The 22,020-nt window shown below is 39.2% G+C and overlaps 1 protein-coding gene and 1 long non-coding RNA gene across 3 annotated transcripts in view; both read right to left on the bottom strand.

The window, feature by feature from the left end:
* The window catches only part of LOC120518568 (B2 bradykinin receptor-like), a 33,881-nt gene extending 21,354 nt beyond the window's left edge, over nucleotides 1–12,527 (bottom strand). The window contains exons 1-2 of one of the 2 annotated variants that reach the window (XM_039741434.1): nucleotides 12,338–12,527; nucleotides 5,844–5,910 (exon numbers count right to left, since the gene is read on the bottom strand). In XM_039741434.1, coding sequence (XP_039597368.1) covers nucleotides 5,844–5,854 — 11 coding nt within the window. In that variant the 5' untranslated portion in view covers nucleotides 5,855–5,910; nucleotides 12,338–12,527. The remainder of the gene's footprint in view (nucleotides 1–5,843; nucleotides 5,911–12,337) is intronic. The other variant, XM_039741435.1, reaches the window with a different exon arrangement.
* Nucleotides 12,528–16,145: 3,618 nt separating this feature from the next.
* LOC120518302 lies at nucleotides 16,146–18,783 on the bottom strand. The gene is made up of 3 exons (XR_005631222.1): nucleotides 18,702–18,783; nucleotides 17,610–17,680; nucleotides 16,146–16,519 (listed from the first exon to the last, which is right to left on the bottom strand). It is a non-coding gene; the product is annotated as an uncharacterized LOC120518302 (long non-coding RNA).
* Between the last annotated feature and the right edge of the window lie 3,237 nt (nucleotides 18,784–22,020).

Raw genomic sequence — 22,020 nt, 5'->3', positions numbered from 1 at the left:
GTACACCAGAACTCAACTTGGGAAGCCCTGCTCTAAGCCATGACACTAAATGTAATCATTTCCTATGACAAAGACCATAAGACCAACTGATGACCCCAGTGAGACACCAAAGCTGAAGAACAGAACTGACTGTTTCCCTCTGCTGGCGAGTAACAATTGTCCATATGTCTTCTGGCCAACACTAGACAAGCGGCAACACCATACAGTTACGTTCATTTTGCTCGTCCACAGAACACTTGTTTTTGGTCACATTGCAATGCTGTGTAGATTACTTAATTTAATAAACTAGTAGGAATTTAAGCTTTGCCTATTTTTTTCTTTCCTGGATTTAAAAATATAAGAATGTCTAAAATAAATTTGAATTTAGTTAGTTGAATTTAGTTGAATTTAGATTGAAAGCTTTCATGAGGAAATGTTCAGTGGGCCTCTGACCTGTCTTTTATGTTTGGAGGCTTCTTTTGTTGTTTTTTCCATTATCATCATTTTAACTCTGCATGAGACGAACTGGGTTAGATTTACTCAAAGAAAGCAGTCCTATTAGCAGCAGGGGAGGTCAATGGTGCAGAACTCTAATGAGCTCCTTCTGGGAAAACATCTTAAAAGCAGAAGTGGACATGCAAAAAAGTAAAGCTCTTGATAAAACACTAACATGGAAGTGCAGTGGGCAGGATACCTGCTGATAAGAAGTCTCATGTAATTGCAGAGTAGTTTCGTAATCTCATGCTTTCAGTGTGGTTTTGTTTCAGACAAAATGGTCAGGCACAGCCCAGGATGTATCTTTGAAAAGGAACAAGTGAAATATATTGCATACATTCTCCAACCCTTTACTCCACAACCCTGCATGGTATACTAGTGCAGGGGTGCCCACACTTTTTCGGCTTGCGAGCTACTTTTAAAATGACCAGATCAAAATGATCTACCTACATTAAAATTATATATATATATATATATATATATATATATATATATATATATATATATATATATATATATATATATATATATATATATATATATATAGTGGAACCTCGGTTTACGAGTAACTTGGTTTACGAAGACGAACAAAAATTTTTAATAAATTTTGACTTGATAAACAAGCGATGTCTTGCAATACGAGTAGTATGGATACACTTTGTCTGCTGAGCGTCATGTGATCACAACTGAGCTGATGGTTCTTCTCTCTCTCTCCTTATCTCGCTTGCTCGCCCAGCGCGATTCTCTCTCTCTCTCCTTATCTCGCTCGCCCAGCGCGTCTCTTTCACTCTCTCTCTCTCCTTATCTCGCTCGCTCGCCCAGTGCGTCTCTCTCTCTCTCTCTCTCTCTCTCTCCTTATCTCGCTCGCTTGCCCAGCTCTCTCTCTCTCTCTCTCTCTTTCTCTCTCTCTGGCAATCGTCTCCTATTCTCTGTCTGAGTCTGTGTGCCTCACTCATATAGTCAACATCTGTTTACTACAGCATTGTGACTGTGTGTGCGCGCTGTGAAGTGCGAGTCCCCATCTTTCTCCCCAAAACACGAAGCTGAGTCTCAGTACTTTAACACCAGCTTTATTCAGCTTGAAACAGCAATAGTGCTGTTATTTATTGTACCGCGATCTTTATAATGTTCCTTGTATGACCCATTGACGACAGGCGCTTATAGCATGTCTGCAATCTTTTTGGATGCGCTTATACGGCGAACTGCTACAGCACTGGGAGACTGCGATTGCTTTAGGATGCTCTTCCGCGTGTTGTCCCGTTGGGTGGAATCCCACATGAGTTTAGAAACTCACTCCAGCCTTTATTCTTTTTAAAGGAAAAGTGCAGGTTAATTTGTATTATGTATTTTACTTTATATTTTGTATTAATCATTTTTATATGAATAGTTTTGGGTTGTGGAACGAATCATCTCAGTTTCCATTATTTCTTATGAGGAAATTCGCTTTGATATACGAGTGCTTTGGATTGCGAGCACGTTTCCGAGGTTCCACTGTATATATATACAGTATATATATATTGAGTATACTTTATACATAAAATATATGTTGTCGTACCTTACATAACTGAATAACCTTTATTTCACAATAACAATTTAATACATTTATGGTCACTACAGTATTTGGATTTAATAATCTTCATGTGGGAAAAGGCTGACTCACATAAATAAGTAGTGCCGAATAATGCAGTAAAGGAGCTTTTGAATTCACCCGAGTGAAAAATGACGGCTGTCCGATTAACTGCGATTTTCGTTCCCTCTCCTTTCTCTTTCTCAGATTGCTTTTCGGAAGGAAGTCAGTTTCGTAGTTTTTATAAACAGTTCAAAAGTGCCTTTCCAAATTTTCCTTCTTTGGAATAGCAATGATAGATTGACAGATCAGACAAGCGTATTTCGATTGTGACATTGTGAGAAGAAAATCCTCTTCCAATTCCACATCCAGCCCATACTCTCCCCAAACAATTTTTTTTTTAAATCCCTTCTTTAATTGATATAAATTGGAAGGCTAACTAGATCACAGCCAGAGTCAAGTGGCAAATGCCATAGGGAGGATATATGATAGACTAACGTTTAAAAATTTTTTTTTGAATGCAACTCAATCTACCTGCACTACCTTTGTGATCTACCGGTCGATCACGATCGACATATTGGGCACCTCTGTACAAGTGCATCATAGGTCCCGGCTGCACTCCTCAACACTGGAAGTGTGGGACAGATCAGTGTACATGGAGAAGGACTCTTCCAGACACAGGAATAATGTTATGAACTCCACAGAGATGATGGCTTTGCAATCAGGACACAGGATCTAAAAGTCCATAGTGCCATCCAAATGTAAGACATTGCTGATTATCTTTCAAATGATCCTATTTAAGGATTTTCATACTGTAAATAAACTAAGCGGGGATTGAAAAAAGTGAAACAGTTTCCATACATTATTTGGCAATTAATTTTTTTATTTGAATATTATACAAAAGTCAAACTGCCATTATTAATGAATAACGGAGTATAGTTGCTATGAATCTTTTAGAGTGACATTTTTCGTTTCGCCATTAGGAGCAACTCTGGAACAGACAACATACTGTATAGCTGACCACATGAAAAGCATGGTTCTTTGAGGTAAACTCCAGTAACCTTAATGATTGTCCTTGCACTTTATTTATGGACATTGCAAATGCAAGACATACTATAAACTAACGTTGTTTTAATTCAAAGGGGAGTTCATAGGTATACATGGAATGAAATCATCCTCTCCCTTTCCAGTTAGAACAGTAGCCTCAATTACAAGTGGATGACATAATAGTGTTGCCACATTTCTCACATCCTTGATATATAATTTTGTGTTGAATTACATCAGAATTTACTCTTTAAGGGTTTTCCTTAATTTTTCAAATCATGTTCACGCATTTAATTTTTTTTTTATTAATCACTGAAACTGTGGCTTTTGGATATTTACTCTTCCTCTCACTTGGTGACTGAGTTGTGACAAAAATTGGGAGAGACAAACTTTCTTGCTTATTTATTAGATGGTGCAGTGTTTAATACTGGTGCCTCATGCCACCTAGGAACAAATTCCAAACTGGCCAATGTCCTAGTCAAGTTTTTACATTCTTTCTGTGTCCCTGTGGGTTCATCTGCAGATCCTCTGATGATCCTCCCAACTACATTTAAATGAGGCTGAGTTCCATCTCTAATTTGAACCACCTGTGGATTTGTCAGCTGCAATAGAGCTACCACGCAAAAGGAAAAAAGGAAGGCCTAAGAGAAGGTTTATGGATGTGGTGAAAGAGGACATGCAAGTGGTGGGTGTGATAGAGCAAGATGCAGAAGACAGAAAGATAGGGAAAAAGATGATCCACTGTGGTGACCCCTAACGGGAGCAGCCAAAAGAAGAAGTAAACTGGTTACATGTACTGCTGCCAAGACAGCCTCAATATCCTCATGACTCCAAATTGCATTACGTGAGCTCCGAACTGTTGTTTCTTTTCAAATCCTTGGAGAGTGTGTGTCTATGTGGTGCTATAAATGACCTTGTCCAGCACAAAACTGTGAAGCCTGGTTAGGCTATTTTGAGTAATGGACACACAGTGTTTCCACAAGTGGGAAACTAAACACACATTTAGCGTTGTACTGCACCCCTCCTTTATGTAAAAGGACTTAGAAATAACAGATTCTGAAAGTCCCAACAGCTTTCTTTTCATATGTTTTATGAATAACTAAGAAACCAAATTAGTTTGGACATCCAGGGACATCATAAAGCATCGCCTTAAAAAAAAAAAATCTAATGGTTTCTATTTAAACCATGGAGTCAACATTTATAAAACTCACAGTCCATCTTCATTTCAGCTCATCCCCTGTACACCAACCCTACTGATGGCCGTGCCACCTATATTATGGGCTTCTCATTGATGTGACATGTGGCTGAAGTTCTTAACCCAGCTAGTGCCTAACCAGAAGTGGCACCCTACTTGACTCGATTTGACTCGTCTTGTCCGATCTGAGCCCTGCGGTTCTCTCTTAGACAAGGCTCTTGCTAGTAGTCAGCCATCACTTCACATTCCTGCTCTACTCTCTGTTCCACAGTTCATGTCTGATGAGTCCAAAGGCTTTAGACTGGACTGCTGCACCTTTGGTTTGCATGCTTCACCATTCTTTTGCCTCTTTAAATTCACATCAAAAAGAGGAGCCTTTGAAATGAATTGTAATGGAATAATTAGGCTTCATGTACTACATACAGTATGCCTAAAAGACTAGCTATGCTGTAGGCAGAGGTGTAAAATATTACAGAATTTGTCTTCAAAAATGCAGCCTAAAGATACTGTATTCTACAGAAACATCTGGAAATATGTTGTCCACCAAATCAGAAAACAGTTAAACAGATGATAATAATAATGTAAAACCACCCTAATATTTTTGAAACGTATCTCTTTTTTAACTTCATTAAACTCCATAAACACCCCATAGAGAGCAGTGTTTGGATTATCCTTCATGAAAAATGTCTGAGTTGTGTGGCTGTGAGAGGTTCACATTCTTGTCTTGTTAACCTTTCACCCCAGTCTCAATATATGCATATTAGTGCAATATGTTCCTTTTTTTGCCAATTAAACCCCCTCTTGTATTTTTCGCCCACTGCCTAGAAGAATGTCGGCATTTACACATATGGTAAGAATTCCTTTACCAACTTCTACTATTTTTCTCCTTTAAAATGACACAACTATTTGGTTGTTTATCCATTAGCTAAGAAGAATTTTGCCTGAGGAATGATTCAACCTATGTATATCAGCAGAGAAATATGATTCAAACCAAGCCAAGAAACAGCACAAAAATAAGACTTGTACAAAGATTCCTTGCTCTCTAAAAATTAAGGATACATCTTGCACAAAAATTAGGATGTTTTACTTTACACAGAGAACCCTAGACACATGGAATTGAGCTACCAGGTAGTGTAGAAGACTGTAGGACTTTAGAGATTTTCAAAACTAAACTTCATGTTATTCTGGAAGAATTAAGTGGTTTGGACTGGAGAACTTTGTTGGGCTGAATGGCCTCCTCTAGATTGTTCTAATGTTCAAATATCTACGTATGAAGATTTGTTTTTTCATACTTATCTCCAGCATGTTTCTGATCTACCTGTAAAATTATGATGGACAAAAGGTCACCATGTAAGAGCCACGGGCACAAGGAAGAACTGGAAAATGATGATAGAGGAGCAGCAAGAAGCCGTTTTTTAAATGTGTATGAAAGTCCATTCAGCATTTCTCTCCTTGACTTCTCTTGTTTCTCAAGAAAGTTAAACAAGTTTCCTTCAGAAATACACCTAAAATCTAAATCATTCAAGGAACACAAACTACTAAATAAAGATCTCTGAGACATACCTTGAAGTCATGTGAAGTAAAGTTGATGGTTTAGGAGTCCACCTATAAGGACATCGTTGTTTTGTCCCTATGGAAAAATGTACAATTAGTCTTTGCTTTTCTAGACTGATGTCCCTAACCATTTCTACACCACTAGTTCAAATATTTTAGCCCAAGTCCACGGACATGTCATCTGATTCCTTACTCTCTAAAAATTAAGGGAATATTTGTGACCCTCTTTGTCACAAGGTCTCTGAACATGACTCCCCAATGCAGATTACATTCTGATTATCATTTATATGTACAGTCTAACGCTTGCATGGAACCTTCAGTTGTCTGCTGTTATTTTCACAGTTCAATTTTTACACATTTTTCTCTATTTATTTTGGTCTATTTAGTGCATTTCTAGGTTTTCAAGGTCATAAAACTCAATGAGTTTTTCATAAAGCATGGTTTTCAATTACAAATATTTTACATCATTTTTCTGGTGCCATTTTTAAGTGCCGCCATTTTGTGTGTCCTATTGTTAGTATGCACTTCTGGCTGCCATGACGCCATTGACATTAAAAGGTCACCTGCAAAGACCTTTCTTCATCTGAATTTGTGGATAAATCCATTGAAATCCCAGCATGGTTGTTTGTGCTCATTTTTGTTTTTTTGGATAGGTTTTGACAATAAATAGAATGGGCCCTCTCTAAAACTCTTTTTGTTTTTCTAGTTTTCTTGACAGTTCATCTTCTAGTCACCTCCATTATTCTCCAGTTTGCTCCTTTTTGGCAAACTATAATACCTGCTGGTATACTTATGCAAGACTATGACTGATGGTCAGGGGTCTGCAAGCATGTAAATAAAAAGTCATACAGATATTAGAAGACATTTGTGTTCTGTCAGTTAATTGGCAGATAAACATTTGAGCAAAAAACAAGAGATGCATGTGCAAAACAATAGACAATAAAAAAAGAAAATGAAGGAAAGTGAATCCGGAGCCCAATATGACAGACAATAATCGTGGTCAAGTGAACAAGAGGGTCAAAACTAAAACTACACATAAGAAAAAGGCACAAATATAAAGTCTGAATATTTCAGTGATGTGGTTCCGTAGATCAGATAAGAATTACCATTTATTGATGACCTTTTATCCTATTGCTTCGATTAAGCATGGGCCCCAACCTCAGAGGCCACATCCCTTACAACGATGGAACCAGACATAATGACAGAAAAAACATTGGTGGCCTTGAGGACCCAAAGTCATACCAAATCATGACAGTTTGCTGTACCACTCAGGCATTTTGGTCAAAGTTAGGAAAGGAAAATCCAAACAAGAAGGACCAGGACCTATCTTGAAAAGAGAAGTTGGTGCAGTGGTTTAATTGAAGAGCCTGCAAGGGCTTGCTTTACTCACAAATCTCTACAATGTTGTCACAAGAAGCTGCCTACCCTGCTGCACAAAAGAAACAAAACACACTATGGAAAAACTGTCATGAAGTTATGCTACTTTTTGTTGCTTTCTGTGTAAACTTTTCATTATTTATTTTCATTTATTCTGCCTTTTTTTTTTGTTGTTTATGTAAGGGCGTGGCAATGTTGTTTACAGTAGTCTGCCCAATTGCCAACAGGTGACTCACTACAAGTTAAGATAATGTTACGCAGGTCACATTTTGTTCATGTTTTTATCCTAGTGATCGGATAAATTCAAAAAATCTTCTGAATTACTTTTTGATTCCTTTTATGGATAGGAACAATTAAGTTCTAGTTTGGTTAATATATTTTCTAAAAATGTTATTATGACTTTGAGTTTCACTTCACATTTTGGTTTTGCTTCCTAGCTTATTAGATTTCCCTGTAATGAATCTTTATCTGTTGATCTGTCAATTCTTTTACACAACCGTCTTGGCTCCTTCTTTCCTGATCATAGCTACAATTAGCCATTTTCGCAGCTTGTTTTTATCTGGGAGCTAACAAAATGCACAGCAACATCAGAAAGATATATGAAGTGTGCTTGAAATAAGAAGAATTCAAAAATAAATTAGGCAAACCACTACAAAATAATCAGAAATGTAAAGGCCTCAAGCTTTCTAAAGACAATTGCAAAAGCAGAAACTTTGCATTCCCAAAACTCCTTCTGTAGAAAAATCTTGAACCGAGAAATACATGAGTCAGATAAAATAAAAATATAAATAAAATAAAAACACTTCAGAACAGCTGTTGAACCCGATACCAAGTCCCCTCAACGCCGCTTCTTTTTATTTTGCACACAAATGACTGCAAGAGTTCACGCAATGACAGGCATATCTTCAAATGTGCAGTTTCACTTTTATACGAAGACAAGGACAGTTGTGGACCTGTTGTGACAAGTTTGTTTATTGGTGTGATCACTCTTTTTACAGGATTTTAGGAGTTCACCGTCTCCCTCCTTCCCTCGCTCTCTCAACAATAATAAAAGAGCAGAAGGTAAACACAGTGGAGTAACACAAATATCTAGGGCAACCATTAATAATGCTCTGACCTTTCATCACAATATAAAATAATGCTGTAACGGCTATTGTTTCAGTGTTTTTAATTATTTTAAAGTACACAACACTATAATGAAGCGTTTCTGTAAATCTTTTTTTTCTAATCGTTTGTCACACCTGCTATTTTTTATAGGTTGTTTGGAAATCTAAGCAGTAAAAACAAAAATTATCTGAACAACATTTTCAATATTAGCCGTAAAATTATTGCTTAGCAGAAGTCTTTTCTCACTGCGCTGTACCACAAACAAGTTTGAAAGATGACGCCTCACAGTAGACAGTAATATTCCTCTTATAAAAAGGCTGAAGAGCAACAGGTCTAAGAACTCTTTCATCCCCTGAGGCATAAGCATTTGAAATGCTAGTAACTGTAGGTGTTTCTATATTATTATTGCGTTAAGAGTTCTTCTCGAAACTGTAAGAGTGGGTGTACTGATTATAACAACAGTTGTCATTTGTTGTCTCTTGGCTTATTTTCTGTTATTTGTGTAACACTGTCTTATTTTTGTACTTTTCCTGCTACAAACACATTTCTCCCTGGCATAACAAATGTGTGCCTAATTATGACAGTTCTTTTACTCTAATATCAGCATTCTTGCAAATCATTTTCAAGTTTGCTATGTGCTTTTACTTTCTCGGCGCCACTTGTTTGTTTAGTTGTGATATTATCTTCAAATCTATATCCTTCATCCCACCTTCTCTGTTATGTTTTATCAAATAACACTTATTTCAACACCATCAACAATAGCTGATGTTCATGAGAAACATGTAAGAAAGTCATGGGTTACAACAGAATATGATCGGCTCAGTCTGATAGCAAGAACTGGCTCTTTATGTGAAGAGCACACTTTTTGTTATATCACATTCTTTCAACATGGCCATCTGACAGCAACCCACATAAAGGTCACGAAAAGAATTATTAGTTTAAGACAGAAACTGAACAGCATTGCATTTGATAGGGGCAAGTGGCAGTCCGGAACATACAGCTATTCATCAAATAGATGCAGTGATCACCTTTAAGGAGACATTAGGACAGCTTAGCTAATCTAACAAACAAAATAGTATGAATGAACTCCTCTCATTTTTTAATGTTTTTTATGACAATACAGCCTGACGGCCATGACAGTGACAAGGAGATACAACAAGACACTAGCTGGCAATGGTGTTAATCATCCAGCTATGCCATTTTTACACTTCCAAGTGAAGACTTCTTTGCCAAAAGCATTGATCCTGTAAGACTAAATATTGCATAGGGCCAGTTTTTTCAAAAATTACTTTGGTACATGGGCTGCTGCTTATTCGTCATAATTTCCTTCATGTTCTCTTACAACAAAAATGTAAAGAAATATTTGGTAACACTAAGCCCTGCAAAAAATGCATATATTCCTCATTTACTCTTATGTAAAAAGACCTTAATCTGCATGACCCTTATAAAACATCAGCACATCAGTCATCTCTGTGCAGTGTGACATATTGATATGATGGTAAAATGGCTTGTTAATATGAAGGTCTTATACTAAATATGCAAAATCAAAGGAAAAGTGTCTCATTTATGCCACCTCAGACCACTACAAAGTGAAGCTGTCCATTGCAGAGATGAATAAACACTTTACTGATGCTTTTAAGTGTTATAAATACCTAAAGAATTGTATGTCTTGTTAGATAATAGTAAATGAATAATAAATGCATTTTTGCAGTACTTTTTTTTAAAGTGTTACCAAATATTCTAACACCCTTTTTGCTGCATCTCTTGGACCATTATTTGCTCTCATTTGATGTCTGACAGAGCTGTAAGGGCTGTATTACATAAAAACATATGTTCTCTGATAAACTTTCATTTCATTCCTTATGCCTATTGCTGCCCCAAGACATAACACCAGTCCATCGCAGGATCAATTTAGGGTTGGCAGTTAACCTAACACATACATTTTTTGAAAGTGGGATGGAAAACCAGAGAATCCAAAGTAAAATGTGTGTAGAAATGTTAAGAACCTACACACTCCATACAGACAGACAGCAACCGGGCGTAGAGTCTGCTGGAGTTGTGAGGTGGCAGCACTGTGCCATGGTGCCACTCAGGTAGAAGTGCCACAAAGTAATACTGATCAAGTGACTGATCACAACTTGTAATTAATCATTTGACTGATTAGAAAAGTTAAATTTGGTTCTCTTAGAGTAATGTGCAAATGGTGTCTTTTTAAAAAGTAACACCAACTAAAGAGTGAGTAAGAAAATGGATGGAAGAGTGTTTAGCACTGGCTTCCAGAACTGAATTAGTGGGCTATTAAACTGGATGGTTGGATAAAATGACCACATTAAACCAGGGAGTGAATACACTCTTGAACTGTACTGGGGACTTAACTACTGACCTGTCACATTCACATTTGTACATGCTCATTTACAGTAATTGCATACAATTTCTACTTATTTATTTTAAATTCTATACAATTTACAAACCTTATCATTTTTAAAAATAAAGGTGCCAGAGTGGTTCTTCAGACCAATGCCATACTGGTACCATTTTTGGTTCCCAAAAGACCCATATCCATATCTTTCTGTAACCTTCTATTATTTAGGATCCCTAGCAGCCTCCATAAGCAAATAACCATGAACAGATGGTAACAGATTTGTGAAACAGCAACGGCTCATGATTTTAAATGGACTCTTACTGTATACAATAACACAGCCAAAGTTCAGGTTATCTTAATCTGTTGGTGTCCTTCTATGTAGTCTACCATACATTAAAGATTTCAGGTTTCTTCTACATATTAGGGTGTTTTTCAAAGCACAAAGAACCAACTTCATATGCAGAGACCCTTTTCAAAATAAATTGGTGCTGTCAGGCAACAGTTCTACATGGAAACCCAAGTGCCTGTAAAGAACTAAACAGTGCCTACGAAGTGTATGATTTTTTAAATACAAATTCTGAAACACAAAACTGCAATTTTGAGTTTTTCCTAATGTATACTACTTACAAATCGTCCTTTGTAGTAACTAATAAGTCGTTTGGCATAGTAAGCACACAGAGCTTCTGTTTTTCTTTAATCTGTTAAGATCTTTTTCGCTCTACATTCAAATGCAAAACCCAGTTGCACTTTCCTTCAAACACACAGATAATGCTGAGACTGAAAGGCGCTATATGACCCAAATTATTGGGGATTCTTCTAAGGCTTTTATGCATTACTATTCATATAAAACATACGCTAGGGTATCGTTATTTATATAAACCTAGGAGATCGCCTTTTATATTTAGCACAATTATAAACTCCTTTGCATACCTGAAGTAGATTAACAAGATAATTGAACAATGCAGTACAAAATGAGACATAGTAGACCGCCCATTAAGCAAGACTATACCAACAAACTGCTCAGAGTAAAGTCTGAAAAACAACGCAAAGAATACAGGGTGTCACCGCTTCAAGCTAAAACGTTCGTAGTTGACGGGTCCGCATACTGAATGCCGCTTTCCAGGGCCTCTAGCTCACTCACAGCACTTCACATGCATGTTAAATAAAAACAGAATCCTTTTGTTCTGTGAATGGAAAGCTGTAATGTGTCCAGATGGCAGACGCAGTGAGAAACGTGACCTGCCGCAACGCTGCCAGCCCCAAATTCCTCCAAGTGCAAAAAAGTGATCTGTCTCTCCTACTACGTTGTGTTAATGCGGTGCACAATGGAGATACATAACCGATCTTCACTGTGACAGACCTGTCTCTGTGAGGTTATCAAATGTGACCCCGCAAGATCAATATAAATAACGGGTTACAAAAAACGGCAGAAGCTCGTATAAAAATGTGTAACGTGACCCCCAAGAAAATCGAGGCTCTAGGTGAATGAAAAGTTTTACACTTCAAGGTAGATTTAAAAGTTCTGCATGTTTAAGTCAAGTCATTTTCTTTCTTTCTTTTATTTTTCCTCAGATAAACTTTTTCTTCGCTATGGCCCCTATTCGTTTCGGTCCGTCCCGGTCAGTACTAATCGCTCCACAAGTCCCCGCTGACTTACCTTTGAGTTTCCCCGCTCAAAACCTTCAAAGGGTCTCGGAGTGGAGACGCTGCGCCCGCTGCCTTTCAGGAATACTGCCTGGCACTTGCTGTTTTGACTCACACCGCTAACAACATTTTGCGAGGGATCTTATTTAAGGGGAGGGAAGCTCTTAATTAAGATGATGTCATGCACAAGTCCGGTCTGCTCCCTCGCACTCGTTGCCTGTTTGAAGGAAACAAGAGAGGAAATGCGCGGTCGTGTGCGTGTTCTCAACCTGCTTTGGCCGGGGGTGTTTTGTTGGTTTTCCTAATCTGCTGGGGAAATTTGGCCCCATGAAATGGTGATGTATGACTGCTTTCGCATGTGCTCACAGATTGTTGCCAAATATATATATTTCTTTTTTATGTACTTATGTGAGGCGCCCAAACATTGAGGGGGAGCAACGCAAAGAATACAAAATGAAAACAAGATGTATGAAAGAAATATTAAACCCTCTCAATTATGCATAATCATTCACGTTAATGTTTAACTGTTCGAGATTGGCTGCCCTGATTTCATCCATCCTTCAGGGTTTTCACCACATATCCCGTTAAGTACCACCTCACTTAATTCTAACAATTTTTCTTTTCCTCTCATTCTTCTTTTTCTTCACTTAAAGTATCTGATAATTATTTACTGATACTGTAGTTTGACAAACTGCATTTTGTTGAGGTGGCACAATGTGCAGTAATCCTTTTCTTATTTTTGTTATCCTCCAATTCCTCAAAGGTGTGGAGGTTCAGTTAATTGAATTTGTGTTTGAGTGGACCCTGCGATGGATTGCTGCCCCAAGACCAATGCTGCCAGGATAGATTCTGGTCTCCCTGTATTGAACTGTACGGTTCTGTGAATGTTACATTATGCACATTTATCAATTATGTCTGTCTTTTTATTTTATTTTGCGCCTTCTGTGCCCTTATACTACTGACTGAGTTGCTGATGCATGTATTTTTGCCAGTAGTTGCATGAAATGCAGTCAGTGTACCATAAATTAAACTGAAAATAGTTTCACCAGAATAAAATATTGAATTGATTTAAATGAACTGTATGATTTGAGGTTATTTTCTGTCTGGTTTGTCTGGTATGTTTTTGTGTTTCCTTTCAGTTTGGTATACTGGCTGGGCATTAAACCTCTAGGCCTGCCAGGTCAGTTCCAGCTTTTGACTCACTGTGTGACTCTGATTAAGTCACTACTTAAACTGTCTACACTCCAACTTTACAAAAATATCAGTATACAATGACAACATATCCTGATCAGGATAAGCTACTTTGGGTAAAGTTGTTAGCTAAATATGCCAGACCTGAAAATAGTTGGGAGACTAGACGAAGAGGGCATTGCAACCGTCCATTCATTGTATCTTGGGATCCCAGGCGCTACCCTGAGAGCATCAGGTGCAAACCAAGAAACCAATTGGACTGGCTGCCACTCCACTACAGGGCATATGCACACAGGCCAGGTCAGTTATGAAATAAAGCCATGGAGAAAATGTTGGGAGGACATTGCCGCACCCAACACATGACAAACCACCCGCATTGGGACTCTAGTGCAGCTGTCCTGTGGGTGACACCTCAGCACCACACTGGAACAGTGTGAGGTTTTTTTTTATGTTGGCTGGAGTGCCAATCCTACCACCAACCAGGTTTCCCAGCAAGTTGGAGGACTTGCTTTCTGGGCTGGATGCAGGTTAACATCATACTCAGGATTAGGAAATTGCAGGTTAAGGGCCTTACTTAAAAGGGCCCAACAGAGTAGAGTCACTTCTGGCATTTACGGGATTCAAACCAGGAACCCTGTCAGTGCAGATCCCTAGCCTCAGAGCCACCACTCCACCCATGGAGAAAGTTTAAATGGATATGAGGATAACATACAAACCAACACAGACAATGACTGTGGAACAGGAATAGAACCCAGGGCCCTAGAGCTGTGAGGTAGCATCACTAATCACTGTGCCACCCATGGTCATGAACATAATACTCTAAAGTCTAACAACACAAAGTCTTCTTTGAAGCTTTTGCAGACCATGCAGTAATGGTCAATAACTCCTAAATATTTAAAAGTAGAACAAATGAGTAGACATTCGTCCAGGTGTAATACACCTGTGTTCAGAAGTTCAGAATCCCCAGAAGTGTTCATGTTTTTGATAAAAACTGATAACTTTCTTATCAATATACCACTTCATATATTTAAAAATGCAACCAAGATATTACTAGTGTTGCTAAAGGCTATTACTGTTTGAAATGACTGATTTAGAATTTATTATTCACATATGAATGCAAAGCCCCATTTTTAGCCGCTATTCCTTTAGTGTGCTAACGATAAACTCCTTTAACTTATCCTTAATTAGTCACATTTACATGTTAATTGGTTATTAGAGAAACCTTTGTAATTGCATTAGCCCAGCTGAAGCCTGTTGTTCTGTTCACTTCGGTTGCAAGGTACAGGCATTCCTACATTTCAGTTCTGAGTTCAAAAATGGCCAGAATGAAACAGCTTACCCAAGAGACACACCAGTCTGGTGTTGTTTTGCTAAATGAAGATTATTCCATGTGGCACATGACCAAGAAACTGAAGATTTCAAACAAAGGTGTCTATTACTAACTTGAGAGAAGAAGGCAAACTAAGTCTAACCAGAACAGAAAAATAAGGGGAAGAACCAGATGGACATCTGCATACGAAGAGAAAGACATCAGGGTATGTAGTGTGTGAAACAAACACCATAGAGGTCTTCAGGTGACTTCTTTGATAAATACATGGCAAATACCAGTGTCGTCTGCAACAGAAGAAAGATGACATTGGTATGCTGGCCTTAGAGGTAGAGTTTCAAAGAAAAAGCTATATGTGAAACCAGAAAATAAAAAGAAAAGGGTAAAATAGGTAAAGGAAGACAGACTTTGGATGAGAAATGACTGCAAAAAAGTACAATATCCCATAACCTGGAGTTGTGCTGCATATAACACTCGTATATGACATGTACTTAAGGAAGAAAATGACTTGTAAGCAATGCCAGTGCTAGGTTATTTGTCACCCTAGGCCAAGCTTATTAATGTGCCAACCAACTGTTTGGTAGCTAACCCGTGAGACTGGCCAACCACCCCCATGATTTGTGACTTAGGAGAATGCCTAATTCACCTTAATGGTGTCAGTGGCCTTTCCTGTAAAACATTTGTTTCTCACACTAAAGACTCTGATGTTCTTATTCTCTTATGCAGATGTCTATCTGGGCCATCCTGTTCTTCTGTCCTGATTACATCCAGTTTGAGTTCTTCTCACAAGATAGTGATAGACAACTTTGTTTGAAATCTTCAGTTTCTTATTAATCTGACACACATAATAACCTTCATTTTGGAAAACAACAACAGACTGATGTGTTTCTTGAGAAACCTATTTCATTTTTGTAATTTCTAAACCAAGAACCACATTTTAGGAATTTCAGTACCTTGCAATCCAAGGAAAGACAATTTACTTGTTTTATTGAACAGAATAACTGGCTTCAGTGGAGCTAACACAGTTACAAAGATGTCTCTAGTAGCAAATTAGTATTTAAAAATGATTAATTAAGGATGGTGTCATGCAGAGGCGCATTGGAGACACCTTAAGGGCTCTACTGATTGTAATTTCCTGTCACTCCAGGGGTTGGCACTGTGTCCTAATGCTCTTTCTCCTCCTCCCTCTGCAGACTCGAAGACTGATCGCTATTGATGTCACTTCTGGAGTCTGTCCACCTCTACTCACCTCTTTCTACTGGAACGAGTAAAAACTCAAAGATCAGCCATATTGAATCAGTTCTGTATTGAATATGCGTCTGTAAAGATATCTCCAATATTGTTACATGTTTGCTTTTGTTTTTCAATCACATAGTGAGGTTGGGCAGTGAAAGGACAGTCTCAAAAAGGAAGAATCTTTTGGGATGGCAACCAGGTAGCCCCTTTTAATCATCTCGAACCAAAAAGAATGAAAAAATGTAAAGGTGCATCTTAGTGTAGCTCTCCAACTGGAGTTTCTCATTAACAACAAAAGAAAGGGTTTTCATTTTCTTATTTGCTCAAGGTGAGGCAGTGCTCCATCATGGGAATAGCTCTGGTCTGCTCAAAACACACCTTCTTCTGGGACGTCTGGGTTTTATAGTGATCAGACCAGAAGTGTCAGCTGGTTTCTTGGTGCTGTGAGGGAAGAAGAAGAAGAAGAAAACAAAGTTAGTAGTAGCCCCCCATCTTGTCTTGGTGGGGTATTGCATACTTGAACTCAGCCAGCAGAAGAGCCCTCTGACAACAGTTATACAGAGCTACTATTTGGTACCCCTAATCTTTACAATGGTCTTGTCTTTCTCTTATGGGCTAGAGGAGTTTACCATGAGGACATTAAAGGAATGGCTGTTACAAATGGGGCTTTGCAGTCATATGGGAATAGTCAGACTAAGAATTGATTGCCATTAGCAGTGCTAGTCATGTCTTAATTAATTGTGTCATGGTAAAAATATATCAATTTCTATCCAAATATGAAAATCTCTGGGTAATTCCAAAGTTTTGACCGCTAGCGTACCTAAATATGCAAATCACTTTCAGATCACGTAGCTTCTGGAAAACTCATTTAATCTTGTTCTTTAATGTCATAGAATGTATTCCCTTATTGTGCCTACTTCTAATTTGGCTAATTCTCTTTGTGTATTTATGCCCCCCTTCAAACTGAGGCATTGTACAGTACCTTCAGGCTTTCTAGCTCTGAAATGTGCTGTGTCCAGGCAAGAATAGCTAAGGGTCTGACCTGCTTGTATGTTTAGAAAGAAAGAAATACATCTGCACCTCTTCAAGTAGAAAAATGTGCAGAGCAAAACTAAGCTTTTTAACTGTCTCAAAGTGTACAAAATCCTCTTAAAGTGATAACAATATTATAATCGGAGTGACATTATTTGAATTTCGTTAAACCTCAACCTGCTTGCCAGAAAAATGAGTGTGATGCTGAGCAGGCCTGCAGCTGTTCCACAAATGGGGACAAAAAAAAGCCAACAACAACTAAAAAGGCAATCCATCATTGAACAGAAAATGGCCAATCATTTATGCTCTTTAGACATTGCTCATCTTTAACACAGCCCAAAAGCTTATGGAATAATTCAGAAAAATAGCCCAGTAAAAGCAAATTGGCCAATTCTTTTTTTATTGAAGAAAAGGATTGAGAGATGGCCCAGTTTAGCAGAATACATACTCATCTGTCAAAACTGACCTAAGGAACAATAAGGTATAAAGGTTTGATTACATTGCTGTAGGAATGGCCTGCATATGAAGCATTAACTTCTGGTCACAAGAAGAGCGGGTTCTCTTAAATTTCTAAAAGATAAAAAAAAGCATTAAACTTAAAAAATAAAAAAATGCAAATACTAAACATGTTTTTCAAATATTTTAAAATGAATTTTCAAGAGAATTGCTGTTGACTGTACAGACAGTCAGGTGGAGACTGCTTTTTTACTTTTTTTCATCTACATGCTATACTGTACTTGAGAGATGAATGAAGTCACTGTTCCATTACTGTATGAAAATTGTCAGAAACATGACCTTCCACCGGTCCAGTATGAGTGATGGCTCTTAACTTGCTGCTAGAGTGACCTTCACCTCCTTGTGAGCAAGCAATTGGATTAAAGGAGTTCAACAAAAAGTGCTGATGGACAATAAGACTGAGCCATTGCAGTCCAAAAAAAACCAAGACTATGAAGCAATAAATGGAGCGAGCAGTGATATATATATATATATATATATATATATATATATATATATATATATATATATATATATATATATATATATATACACACAAGGGCTGGCCTTGGGTCCTTCCTGGAAAGCCGTCTGGAGGTTGGCTGAATGTGAATCATAGAACTATGTCCCCTCCTACACGCTCTCTCAAACCGCCAACTGGCTAGGTATATCCTGTGAATAGCCCAGTCAGTATTTGCACAACAATCGGTACACGAGTTGCCGTGACATCGGGCGAAAAATGCGAACAGCAAGACAAGAAAAGACAACACTCTGGCGCACAATGCTTTTTCCGTAAACCAATTTTTGACTGACAAAAACGATTTAGCTCCCTGTGATTTTTACTTGTTCCCAAAAATCAAAAGTGACCTGAAGAGAACACATTGTTCTTCAATGGATAAAGTGAAGACAGAAACGGCAAGCCTGTTGAAGAACCTGAAACAAGAAGACTTCCAGCACTGTTTCAATCAATGGAAGATACGTATGGAGCGGTGTAGAGGTCAAGAGGGGGAGTATATAGAACATAATGTTTAGAATGCTGTAATTCATTAATAAATATATATATGTTTTTACCAATCCGGTTATCTTTGTGTCTCACCTCGTATATATTGTGGAATTTCTTCTTTGTAAATAAAAAGAAACTTAACCAAAAAGAAGTTTTGGGGACTGTCCTCGTATATTGTTCACTGGACAAAAGAAAAACACAAAAGAAACGTGTGATCAAAAGAAAATATTTTAAGCAGATGATGATTTACAGTGGTCAAAATGGCATTTATATACAGTACATGAAAATGAAAACAGGAAATGGTTGGCAGGATGAGATGTCAAAACGGGGAGACGGAAGCGACGTCAACTTAACAGAAAACTGGAAGTGATGTCATCAGTAGTGGTCGGAAGTAACATCATGTCTGGCACTGGAAGTGACGTCTCTGAGGCCATTTTGGAACCCGGAGGTATGTTGTTTTATTTCTCCTTGGTTTTCCAGCTGAGAAGAATGAGACATTTGGGTAAGTACCATGTGACAACTCCTTGTCTTGTGATATTTCACTCACCTTTAGGCTTTTTCACTGCCTCCTAAACGCACATGTGTGACATGAACCAACCCCCCAGCCCAGACTCGTCGGGTCAGGCGACCTGCACGAGAGGTCGTGAACACGGGAGAGAGCTTCTGCATTGGCCTGCAAGGAACCCTTACGATAAACAACACTAAAACGATAAGGTTAAGGGTCTAAAAACCACCTAGTGACACGGTGATTAGACTCCCGGTGAACGGACATCCACTGTAGGGCAGCATGATCCATCACCAGAGTAAATTCCCACCCCAACAGGTAGTACCTTAACTGCGTGATAGCCATTTGATTGCCAAAGCTTCTCGCTCCACTGCAGGATACCTGGGACCTCATGTATAAACGGTGCGCACGCACAAAAATGTTGTGTAAGAATGTTTCCACGTTCAAATCGCAATGTATAAAACCTAAACTTGGCGTAAAGCCACGCACACTTCCACGGTAGCTCATACCCTGGCGTACGCAAGTTTTGCGCTTGGTTTTGCAGACTGGCAGTACCCAGCGTCAAAGCAGTGCTACTGTTCCTATGTAGTTACCCTTTCTTTTTTAGATCCCCATCCCTGATGTGGCTTTATAAATACACTGAAATTAATTGCATATTGTTTATTTGTTTAATGCATCTGATTGTAATTAACCTGTAACAATATAATGGTGCATAGAATGGTCAAACTATTCTCAATACAATAGCTGCTTTAGCGTTGTTACTCTCACTGCACCTTCTTCATCTTCTTCTTTCAGCTGCTCCCGTTAGGGGTTGCCACAGTGGATCATCTTTTTCCATATTGCTCTCACTGCACCAATTGGAGTATTTATATTACTGTATCTGAGTGTGAATCACAGCTGTTCAGCAACTGATCAGAAAGACAATTATCGGTGTACAGCATCTAGCACACGCTGCCTCAGCCATGCTGTCTATTGAACTGGTCTTATACGGCAAATGCTTTAGAGCCTTTCCTGTACTGACCTTGCGGTTCAGAAACAGTTTCAACCCAAGAACTATAAATGCACAAAATCAGTCCATCAAGTGCTCCTTGTAGAATGCTTTGTACTTATAAGTACAATTACCTCACTGTAAACTTGCGATAGTTATAATATTGCACAACCTGAGCCACTTTATAAAGCGCGTATTTACATATGATGATGATATCATTTTTAAGATGAAATGCAGCAAAATATGTTTATTATATTATACAGATAAAACTTTAACTTCATTTAAATAATCTATATTGTTAATAATTAAACATGTGAGGACATTGTGCCGCAGCACTAGCGTGATGCTGGTGCTCCGTTCACGAATTGTTCCTGCCTTGCGCTCTATTCTTTGGATAGAATAATTAAACACTTACTATGAAGATATTTCAATGTTCCTTAAAAGTTTTGAAGAATCGGTGTTCTAAGCTTACAGATGGGTTAACTTCTATTACAGAGCTGATTCTGTGGCGACTGGGTATTTGGAAAAAGAAAAGTAAGGACAGGAAGTGGGGGTTAGTACGTCTGAAAGAGACAGTACTGCTGCAATAAAGTATTTCATCGAAGGTTGCACATGACGCAGCAAGCATCTTGCATGAGACATGAACAATCACTGTGCCACCGTGTTCCCATGTTTAATAACATGCTTTAACTCCTATCCATCCATCCATCCATCCATCCATCCATCCATCCTCTTCCGCTTATCCGAGGTCGGGTCGCGGGGGCAGCAGAGCAGAGAGGCCCAGACTTCCCTCTCCCCGGCCACTTCTTCCAGCTCTTCCGGAGAATCCCAAGCGTTCCCAGGCCAGCCGGAGACATAGTCCCTCCAGTGTGTCCTGGGTCTTCCCCGGGCCTCCTCCCGTTGGACGTGCCGGAACACCTCACCAGGGAGGCGTCCAGGAGGCATCCTGATCAGATGCCCGAGCCACCTCATCTGACTCCTCTCGATTCGGAGGAGCAGCGGCTCTACTCTGAGCCCCTCCCGGATGACTGAGCTTCTCACCCTATCTTTAAGGGAAAACCCAGACACCCTGCAGAGGAAACTCATTTCAGCCGCTTGTATTTGCGATCTCGTTCTTTCGGTCACTACCCATAGCTCATGACCATAGGTGAGGGTAGGAGCGTAGATCGACTGGTAAATCGAGAGCTTTGCCTTACGGCTTAGCTCCTTTTTCACCACGACAGACCGATGCAGAGCCCGCATCACTGCGGATGCCACACCGATCCGCCTGTCGATCTCACGCCCATTCTTCCCTCACTCGTAAACAAGACCCGAGATACTTGAACTCCTCCACTTGGGGCAGGATCTCTCCCCCAACCCTGAGAGGGCACTCCACCCTTTTCCGGCTGAGGACCATGCTCTCGGATTTGGAGGTGCTGATTCTCATCCCAGCCGCTTCACACTCAGCTGCGAACCGATCCAGAGAGAGCTGAAGATCATGGCCTGATGAAGCAAACAGGACAACATCATCTGCAAAAAGCAGTGACCCAATCCTGAGTCCACCAAACCGGACCCGTTCAACACCCTGGTTACGCCTAGAAATTCTATCCATAAAAGTTATGAACAGAATCGGTGACAAAGGGCAGCCCTGGCGGAGTCCAACTCTCACTGGAAACGGGCTCGACTTACTGCCGGCAATGCGGACCAGGCTCTGACACCGGTTGTACAGAGACCGAACAGCTCTTATCAGGGGGTCCGGTACCCCATACTCCCAGAGCACCCCCCACAGGATTCCCCGAGGGACACGGTTGAACGCCTTTTCCAAGTCCACAAAACACATGTAGACTGGTTGGGCAATATCTGCTTTAACTCCTATCATCATAAAAATGATATCATGTATACATCTCAGTATTTTAATTATTCAGAGAGCTGTAGTATTA

This window comes from Polypterus senegalus, chromosome 18 (genome assembly GCF_016835505.1).
Source record: "Polypterus senegalus isolate Bchr_013 chromosome 18, ASM1683550v1, whole genome shotgun sequence".
NCBI lineage: Eukaryota > Metazoa > Chordata > Cladistia > Polypteriformes > Polypteridae > Polypterus > Polypterus senegalus.
The sequence above is the reverse complement of the archived record's forward strand: the minus strand, read 5'-3'. Positions and strand labels throughout refer to the sequence as shown.